Below are 9,776 nucleotides of genomic sequence, written 5' to 3'. Positions count from 1 at the left end.
CAGCCTCTCGAGTATTGGGGCGGGGGAGACGGAAGGCAGCCCTGAGGGAGAGGAGAGCCACAGAGGAGAGCTGCAGAGATGCCCCGCACACCATCCTCTCTGAATCCCACAACACACACAAAGCCTTTATTGAGCATCTGCAAGCTGGAACAACACATCTGTGTTCCTCCAGGGAAGTCCCAACAGGGCAGGCCGGCCTGCCTGCCTCCAGAGACCCCACTTCCCTTTGATGCCCTCCCCCTGCCCTCTTCTTTTTCTTTCTCTATTTTGGGGGTACTGGATAAACCCAGGGGTGCTCTACCACTGAGCTACACCCCAGCCCTTTTTATCTTGCTAGGTTGCTCAGGCCGGCCTTCAACTTGTGACCCTCCTGCCTCAGCCTCCTGAGTAGCTGGGATGACAGGCGTGGGCCACCACATCCAGCTGTTCCTTTTTTTTTTTTCCTTCAGTATTGGGATGAAACCCAGGGACATTCTACCTTCGAGTTACATCCCCAGCCCTATATTTTATTCTTTATTTTGAAACAGGGTCTCACTGAGTTGCAAAGGGCCTCACTAAGTAGCTGAGGCTGTCCACGAACCACGATCCTCCTGTCTCAGCCTCCTGAAGCTGAGATTACAAGTGTGCCCCACCACGTCTAGCCAGCTGTTCCCTCTTGGGCAGGTGCAACCCTCAGAGCCTGGGATGCTGGCACCAGTACCCAGATCCCCCAAAGGCAGCAGCCCAGGGTCCTGGGCCAAGCCTGGAGTTGTCTCCTGAAGGGTTGCAGTGTAGCTAGGCAGAGGGTGGCCTGGGTCCTCAGGACTTCTGGATCACCACCTGGAACTTACCTGGAAAAGAAGGGCCACTTTAGCTGGAGGCTGGGGTCTGGCAAGAGGCAGAAAGGCCGCCACCAGCCTCTGCTGACTCTCGCCCCGGCTGCCAGCCTGGATGGCCTACGCCAGCATCACTAGACAGGTGAGTGGGTCAGAGGGACAATGCTCCCGCCCACCTGGCCCACATCCCAGGGAGCCTGGGTGATGGGGACAGGGAGGCCCAGCACAGGCTTCTGTGGCTCGTGCTACCCAGGCCCTGCCCACTTGGGCCCCCACAAGTGACCTGGGGGACGGGAAGAGGGGCAAGAAGTGGGGCAGCGGGTGGGGAGGGGCCTGGCTGCAGGCTCGGGGTAGGTCGCCCTCAGGAAGGACAGGGTTCAGCTCCTCAGAAGCACCTGAGGGGATGTGTGCCTGTCCCCCTGGGTCCTCTGTTGGGAAGAACATGTTCAAGATTACCTGATGGTTCTCGTGGGGCCCGGGACACCCCTGTAGTAGGCTGGGACGTCTGTGGGAGGGGTCACAATGGGGTGCAGCGCAGCTGGGAAGGGGGTGGCCTGAGCAGGTCATAGCCTGCTTCGGCTCTCTGGGCCCCGAATCCCACCTCTGTCAGATGGGGCTTGGCAGCCTGGGCTCACCTCCCCAGACCTCACCACACGAGGGATGAGCACACCCCCAGACTCACAGGCTGGCAGCGCTGTCACGGAGGCGGTGACCAGGCTCTGGAAGCCCAGGGTACGGAGGGCGCCGCACAGAAGGCCGCAGGTGAAGGCCAGGAACTAGGGTGGGGGACACAGAGTTGTGGGAGCAGGCGAGGCCAGCGCCCAGGTGCTGGGCTTCAGGACCCCTGGGCCTGCAAAGAGGTCTCGCCTGGGCTGGGCTAGGTGAAAGGGGAGGTGACAGGTGGAGTCCGAGCTGCACCCCCATACCTTGGGGGCTTCCTCCAGATACTGCGGGCCTGAGGCCATCGGCACCAGGAGGGGGAAGCTGTTGTCCTGCAAGACATAGGTCCCCTGGGAGCAGAGGAGAGGCCAGTGGGGGCTGGGCCCGCACAATGACAGCGTGGGGAGGGGGCGCCAGGACCCCACCCTCAAACCCTCTGTGGCCAGGGCCCCCTGTACTTCAGAGCTCCACCCACCAGGGAACATCTGCCTGCCCCTCTGGCTGCCTGACTCCCTGAGGAAGGAGCCCTGCTTCCTGGGGCTGCTGGGAGTCACTGGGGACCCAGTGTGGCCGCTGGGGGACAGGGGGAGCACAGCATGGTGGTTCAATGGGAATGGGGACCAGCATTAGACAAGCAGTGTCATGCTGAGGCCAGATGCTGCCAGCCACTGGAGGTTTCCACCTGCTCTGGGGCTGGATCCCAGAGGCTGGTGGAAGTTCTGGAAGACGCCCCACCCACAGCAGCCCTGGCTTCCCTCAGAGGATCAGGGGCCCAGAGAAGGGGCGGTTGCAAATGGGAAACCCAGGTGCCCGCCTCCCAGCCCCCCAAGGCCAGCCCAGCCTTCCTCCATGGGTTGGTGCTCACCTGGTGATTGGCGCGGAGGCTGTCCATCTGCTTTTGAAAAGTGGCCACCCACAGGTCTTTGCATAGGAACTTGAGCACATCCAGCTCCTCCCTGAAGGCCAGTGTCTCCCGGGGCAGCCTGGCAGGGTGGAGGGACACAGGGGCCAGGCCAGGGGCCTACGGTGAGGGAGTAGGTTGGTGTGTGGTCCTCCCCATCCTCCCGGCCTCGGCAGGAAGGCTGAGGGCCGCTCTCACCTCTCACCCAGGGCCTGGCCCACACGGAAGCCTATCCCCTCCAGGACGGACAGGCGCATCTTCTGTCCCTAGAAGACCAGGGGAGAGAGGTTCAGGGCACCTTGGCTACCTCCCAGCAGGAGCTGTCTACAGGTGGCAGGTGCCAGCAGACGCCCAAAGCGGTGTGCCTCAGCCCAGGGGCGGGGAGACAGGAGTTGGGTGGGGGCTTCCTGCCCACCTGGCCAGGGTAGGTGGCAGCCTTCAGAGGGAGGCTGGCTGGCCCTTCCCCTTTGCCTATGTCTTCCCAATTTACAGACCTCACGAGTCCCCTTGGGTCTCAGGACCAGGCTGTCCTCCTCCAGGAGCCTTGGGGATCTTCCCAAGCTGTTCCCGCTTCACTGACAACACCTGCCATACACTGCCTGCGGGAGTCCTCACAACACCTGCAGATGGGCACTGGGAAGGCCCTCAGGTGGCATGATCCTGGACTCCTGCAGCCAGAGCCCGGCTGGGCCCCCAGAGGGTGACAGGGAAAGCACCTAAGACCATCGGGCCAAGCTGGGCGTGGTGGCGCACGCTTGTAATCCCAGCATTCAGGAGGCTGAGACTGGAGGATCTCAGTTTTTGGACAGCCTCAGCTACTTAGTGAGGCCTTCTGCAACTTAGCGAGACCCTGTTTCAAAATAAAGAATTAAAAAATAGGGCAGGGGGTGTAGCTTTGGAGGGCAAATGTCCCTGTGTTCCATCCCCAGACCCGCAAAAAAAAAAAAAAAAAAAAAAAAAAAAAACAAAAAACCACCAGGCCATAAAAGACCAGCAAGATCCCTGGAGAGCAGGCGGAGTTGGGGAGGGAGGGAGACCTGCATCTGGACTCCGGGAGGGCAAGCTGGCGGCTGGCTAGTGCTGGGTGTATCCAAGGGGGACCCTGTGGGAGAAGGGGGGTGAGAAGACACAGCCAAGGTACAGGAAGGGGGCCTGCCAAAGGGCACAGCTGGAGAAGCCTTTTATGTCTTTTTTTTTTTTTTGGTGGTACTGGGGTTCCTGGAAACCCTTCTACCTTAGGGCTACACTCCCAGACCTATTTTTATACTTTATTTGGAAACCGGGTCTCTTACGCCAGCACGGCTGGCTTCGAACCTGCGCGATCCTCCTGTCTCCGCCTCCCAAGCGCGGGGATTACAAGCGTGCGCCACCACGCCGGGCTTATGTCTATTTTTTTGAGATGGTGTCTTGCTATGTTGCCCAGGCTGGCCTTGAACTCCTAGGCTCAAGTGATCCTCGCGCCTCAGCCTCTCTAGTTGCTTTAATTACAAGCGTGTGCCACTGCGCCCGACTCCCTCATTTGATTTTAACGACCCCACAGGGCCGGTTGAACTTCATACCCGGAAATGGGATCCAAAGTATTATGGAGAAGCTGCCAAAGGTTCCTCAGCCTCACAGCTGTGAAACCCCAGAAGGTGGGTGCCAAGCTTTGAGGGACAGGATGCCCACAGCTGCCCTGGCATCAGGGAGGGGGCAAAGGCTAGGGATGAGAGGGCGACAGAGGCTGCCCACATTATTTATTTATTATTCATTTATTTATTTATTTGCGGTACTGGGAGTGGAACTCAGGGGCATTCTACCTCCAAGCTATATCCCCAACCCTATTTTTTTTTTTTCCTTTTTGTTCCTGGGGATGGAACCCAGGGGCCTTCTACCTCCGGGCTACACTCCCAGACCTATTTTATATTTTATTTGGAAACAGGGTCTCTTAAGCCAGCTGAGGCTGGCATGATCCTCCTGTCTCAGCCCTCCAAGCGCAGGGATTACAAGCGTGCGCCACCACCCTCGGCTCCCCAGCCCTATTTTTTGCAGGTCTAGGGATGGAACTCAGGGGCATTCTACCTCCGAACTACACCCCCTGCCCTATTTTTTATTCTTTATTTTGAAACAGGCTCTCGCTAAGTTACAGAGGGCCTCACTAAGTAGCTGAGGCTGTCTGTGAACTGCGATCGTCCGGTCTCAGCCTCTCATGCACTGAGATTACAAGCATGCGCCCAGCTCGGCCGCTCACATTTTAAAGGAAGGTGCCCTTCTGCATGGCCACCTGGCAGCCAGGCCTCCTCCCCTGGGCGACAGTGACAGGCTTCCGGCTGGAGCCTGGACTTAGCTCCACACCGCCACTTACCTGATGGGGTATCGCCCCTGACTCTGTGTGTGTGTGTGTGTGTGTGTGTGTGTGTGTGTGTGTGTGCACGCGCATGGGAATCTCTGGTGCAGGACCCCTACATCGAATTCCAGTGGCAGCCAGGCAAGGAGCCATGCCGGAAGTCCCAGGCAAGCTCAACTGCTGACAACTGTGGTGTGCAAAGCTGTTTCCCACACTGGTCTGACCAGAGAAAGCCATTAAAACCCTTCCAGAGCGTGTCGGGGACGCACACACGCTGGACATACAGGGAGGGGAAGTTACAGCATAGGAGAGGGAGGCCTGGCTCCACGCCCAACTCCACCCAAAAGCAAGGTTCCCTGCAGCCTGGGCCTCCTCACCTACAGAACAGGGGGGACTGCCTGACCTCTGGACAGTCAGGACCAAGTGCAATCAAGAGTGTGCCGCCTAAAGCCAGGCGTGGTGGCGCACGCTTGTAAACCCAGCATTTGGGAGGCTGAGACAGGAGGATCGTGGTTCGAGGACAGCCTTAGTGAGGCCCTTTGCAAGTCAGACCCCGTTTCAAAATAAAGAATAAAAACTAGGGCTGTAGTTCAAAGGTAGAATGCCCCTGGGTTCCATCCCCAGTAACACACACATACACACACACACACACACACACACACACACACACACACACAGTGTGCAGCCCGGCCGGGTGTGGTGGCACAGGCTTGTAATTTGAGTCCTAGAGAGGCTGAGACGGGAAGATCACAAGTTCACGGCCAGCCTCAGCTACTTAGTAAGGCCCTCTACAACTTAGTGAGACCCTGTTTTCAAACAAATAATACAAAATAGGAAAATAGGGCTGGGGCCAGGCATAGTGGCACATGCTTGTAATCCCAGCATTTGGGAAGCTGAGACAGGAGGATCCGGGTTTGTGGCCAGCCTCAGCTATTTAATGAGGTACTTTGTAACTCAGTGAGACCCTGTTTCAAAATAAAGAATAAAAAATAGGGCTGGGGTGTAGCTCGGAGGTAAAATGCCCCTGGGTATCCTCAGTACCAAAAAAAAAAAAAAAAAAAAGAGTGCAGCCCAAGCGGGGTTCCACCTGGAAAGGAGGATGGCAGGTTGAGGACAACCTCAGCAGTGTAGTGAGACCTGTTTAAAAAAAAAAATTAGGGCTAGGGGTGAAACTCAAAGCATTTCTCTTGGGGTAGAAAGCCTCTGGATTCAATACTAAACACTACAAAAAAAAAAAAAAAAAAAAAAAGCTGGGCATGGTGACACTTGCTTTTAATCTTGTAATCCCAGCATTCAGGAGGCTGAGACAGGAGGACTGCAGTTCGCGGACAGCCTCAGCTATTTAGTGTGGCCCTCCGCAACTTAGTGAGAACCTGTTTCAAAAATAAAGGAAAAAAAAAAACGGGCATGGTGGCGCACGCTTTTAATCCCACCATTCGGTAGGCTGAGACCGGAGGATCGCGGTTCGCGGACAGCCTCAGCTACTTAGTGAGGCCCTCTGTAACTCAGTGAGACCCTGTTTCAAAATAAAGAATAAAAAAATAGGGCAGGGGGTGTAGCTCGGAGGTCGAATGCCCCTGGGTTCCGCCCCCAGACCTAAAAAGAAAACAAAAAGGGCAGGGGGTGGGGTGTAACTTGGAGGTCGAATGCCCCTGGGTTCCATCCTCAGACCCACAAAAAAAAAAATAAAAAAATAAAAAAGAGTGAGTCATCCAGGACAGCACGTGGGAACACTGACACTGTACGTGGCGGGCGCAATAATGGTGACAACACTTAATGACCTCGGCGCACTCCCCGTGCCACCCTCCACAGCACCAGATCTGTATTTAGGTCTGTGACAGCACACACTGAGGACTCACTGTGTACCAGGTGCACACTGGTACTGACACCGCCCTGGTCCCAGCCCATGCAGGGCACATGTCTGGCACAGGGAATGGTTGTGGGTCACAGAGAGGCACAACTCAGATACAGCTGTGTGCAGGCGCCACTGGGGAGAGTGAGGAGGGGATATATAAAGGAGACCCAAACTTGCCTGGGAGCTTAGGAAGGCTTCCCTGAAGAAGGGCTATTTACACTAAGTGATGATATGACAGGAGAAACGGGTAAGAGGGGATGGATACAGGTGGCAGACTTGGTGGCCCACCCCTATGATCCCAGTACTTGAGAGGCTGAGACGAGAGGATCACAGGCCAGCTGGGCAATTTTTTTTTTTTTTTTTTTTCGGTACTGGGGATTGAACCTGAACCCAAGGGCATTCTACCTCTAAGCTACAACCCCAGCTCTATTTTTTTTCCCTCTCTTTTGTGGTATTGGGGGTGTAACTCAGGAGCATTCTACCTCTGAGCTATTATACCCCTGGCCCTATTTTTTATTCTCTCTCTCTCTCTCTCTTTTTTTTTTTTTTTTTGGTGGTACTGGGGGTGGAACCCAGAGGCTTTCTACCTCCGGGCTATACTCCCAGACCTATTTTATATTTTATTTGGAAACAGGGTCTCACTAAGTTGCTGAGAGCCTCACTAAGTAGCTGAGGCTGGCTTCGAACCTGTGCGATGCTCCTGTCTCAGCCTCCCAAGCGCGGGGATTACAAGCGTGCAACCACCATGCCCGGCTATTCTCTTAGTTTGAAACAGAGTCTCACTGAGTAGCAAAGGGCCTCACTAAGTAGCTGAGGCTGTCCGCGAATCGCATCTTCCTGTCTCAGCCTCCGGAATGCTGGGATTACAAACGTGCTCCACCACGCCTGGCTTCTATCTTTTTTTTTTTTTCTGAGTTTGGGGATGAAACCCAGGGGCATTTGTCCTCCGAGCTACATCCCCTGCCCTATTTTTTATTCTTTATTTTGAAACAGGGTCTCACTAGTTGCAGAGGTTGTCTGCAAACTGTGATCTTCCTGTCTCAGCCTCCCAAATGCTGAGATTACAAGCATACGCCACCACACCCAGCTGGGTTTCTGGTTTGAAAGGCAGAAAGAATGGGTGTTCAGAAACTGTGACCATCCTGCCCAACCTATCAGCTAAAGCACATTCCCCTGCCAGGTTTTATCTTTTTAATTCACTTCACTTTTTTTTTTTTTTTTTTTTTTGCGGGTCTGGGGATGGAACCCAGAGGTATTTGGCCTCCGAGCTACACCCTCTGCACAACTTTTTATTCTTCATTTTAAAACAGGGTCTCACTGAGTTGCAGAGGGCCTCACTAAGTAGCTGAGGCTGTCCACAAACTGCGATCCTCCGGTCTCAGCCTCCCAAATGCTGGGATTACAAGTGTGCACCACCATGCCTGGCTTCAATTTTTTTTTTTTTTTTAATAGTGCTGGAGATTGGACCCAGGGGCATTCTACCTCTGAGCTATAACCAAAGACCTATTTTATTTTTTTTATTAGGAAACAGGGTCTCACTAAGTTGATATAAGCCTCACTGAGTTGCTGAGACTGGCTTTGAACCTGCAATCTTCCTGTCTCAACCTCCCAAATACCAGGATTACAGGTATATGCTCCCAGCCTTTAAAAAAAAAAATTTTTTTTTTGAGGGTCTGGGATGGAACCCAGGCATTTGACCTCCGAGCTACACCCCCTACCCTATTTTTTATTCTTTATTTTTTGAAACAGGGTCTCATTGAGTTGGGGAGGGCCTCACTAAGTAGCTGAGGCTGTCAGTAAACCGTGATCCTCTTCATCTCAGCCTCCCAAATGCTGGGATTACAAGCATGAGCCACCATGCTGGACTTTTATTGTTCATTTTGAAACAAATTTCCATTAAATTGCTGAGCCTGAAAGCCAGGTGTGGTGGTATACTCTTGTAATCCCAGGCTGAGAGAGGAGGATCACAGATTTGAGGACAGCCTCAGCAAAAGCAAGACTGACTCTTAGCAAACCATTGAGACCTTGTTTCAAAATAAAAATAGAATAGGGCGGGGGGGGGGGGGGGGGGGGGGGGGTAGCTCAGAAGTAGAATGCCCCTGGGTTCAAATCCTAGTACCACACACAAAATAATAAAATAAATTGCTGAGACTGGCCTCAAACTTCCGATCCTTCTGTCTCAGCCTTCTTTTTCTTTTCTTTTTTCTCTCTTTTTTTTTTTTTCTTTTTGGCATTGGGGATTGAACCCAGGGGCATTCTACCTCGGAACTACACCGCCAGCCCTATTTTATTTTTATTTTGAAACGGAGTCTTGCTAAGTTGATAAGAGTCTCACTACATACTAACGCTGGCAGGCAACCTGCCATCCTCCTTTCTCAGCCTCCCAAGTACTGGGGTTATAGGCGTGTTTCATCACATCCGGCTTCTGCTTCAACCTTCTAAATACTGGGATTCCAAGTGTGCGCCACCGCGCCCGGCTGCCTGTTTTATTTGTTTGACTCTACTAAAACCTAAGTTTCATGAGGATCTGCTGTCGAGTGCCTGGGCTACAACACATCGATGTTTGCCGAGTAGATAAACGTACCTCCTACTTTGAAAGTTACTGCTAGCATGCCCATTCTGCAAAGGAGGACACCGAGGCACACACGATTAAGTCATTGTGTCGCACACGTAGAGAGTGGCGGAGGCGTGTCCTCAGTCCGTGCCAAGTAACAATTATTGTAATTACTAACCGCTTACTGTGTGTGCCAGGCCTTGATCTAAGTGCTTTACCCCGAGTCATCTCGCTCAGTTTCAGCAATAACACGAGAGGAAGGCACTGTGCGACCCAACCTCGCCACGCCAGCGCCCGAGGTCACCAGTGGGGCGGGGCGGACCCAAGGGTTCGAATCCGCCGGAAGAAGTTTCCTCCGCACACCCGAGGCCTCCATACCGTCTTTCCATTGCTGCCCGCGCCTCCCCCACCTCCGGGACGCGGTGCTCACCCCCGGGCCCGGGTCGGGGTCGGGGGCCCACAGCTCCGCCACCATCTCGGTGTGCAGAAACTCGAACAGCACCGCATCCGCCATGTGCCAGCCTCGCTCGCCTGAGGAAGAGCGAGCGGCTCCTGCTCTCATTGGCCAGGCCAAGCGAGCCCCTCCCCCCGCAGCGTGAGCCCGCCCGTCCTCGCTCCCATTGGTGCTTCACACTAGCCCTGCCCCCTGCCGGTGACGCAGAGCG

The 9,776-nt window shown here is 54.4% G+C and overlaps 1 protein-coding gene across 1 annotated transcript; it reads right to left on the bottom strand.

The window, feature by feature from the left end:
* Nucleotides 1-798: 798 nt before the first annotated feature.
* Nucleotides 799-9,625, bottom strand: TRAPPC6A (trafficking protein particle complex subunit 6A; the record flags this gene model as incomplete). Its single annotated transcript, XM_080704418.1, has 6 exons — nucleotides 799-830; nucleotides 1,498-1,591; nucleotides 1,742-1,825; nucleotides 2,341-2,458; nucleotides 2,575-2,642; nucleotides 9,542-9,625. 6 exons carry the CDS (start codon nucleotides 9,623-9,625, stop codon nucleotides 799-801), a joined length of 480 nt encoding a protein of 159 aa, XP_080560544.1.
* Between the last annotated feature and the right edge of the window lie 151 nt (nucleotides 9,626-9,776).

The sequence above is a fragment of the Muscardinus avellanarius genome (assembly GCF_963383645.1).
Source record: "Muscardinus avellanarius genome assembly, chromosome: 10".
NCBI lineage: Eukaryota > Metazoa > Chordata > Mammalia > Rodentia > Gliridae > Muscardinus > Muscardinus avellanarius.
This window is presented reverse-complemented; position numbering and strand designations above follow the sequence as displayed.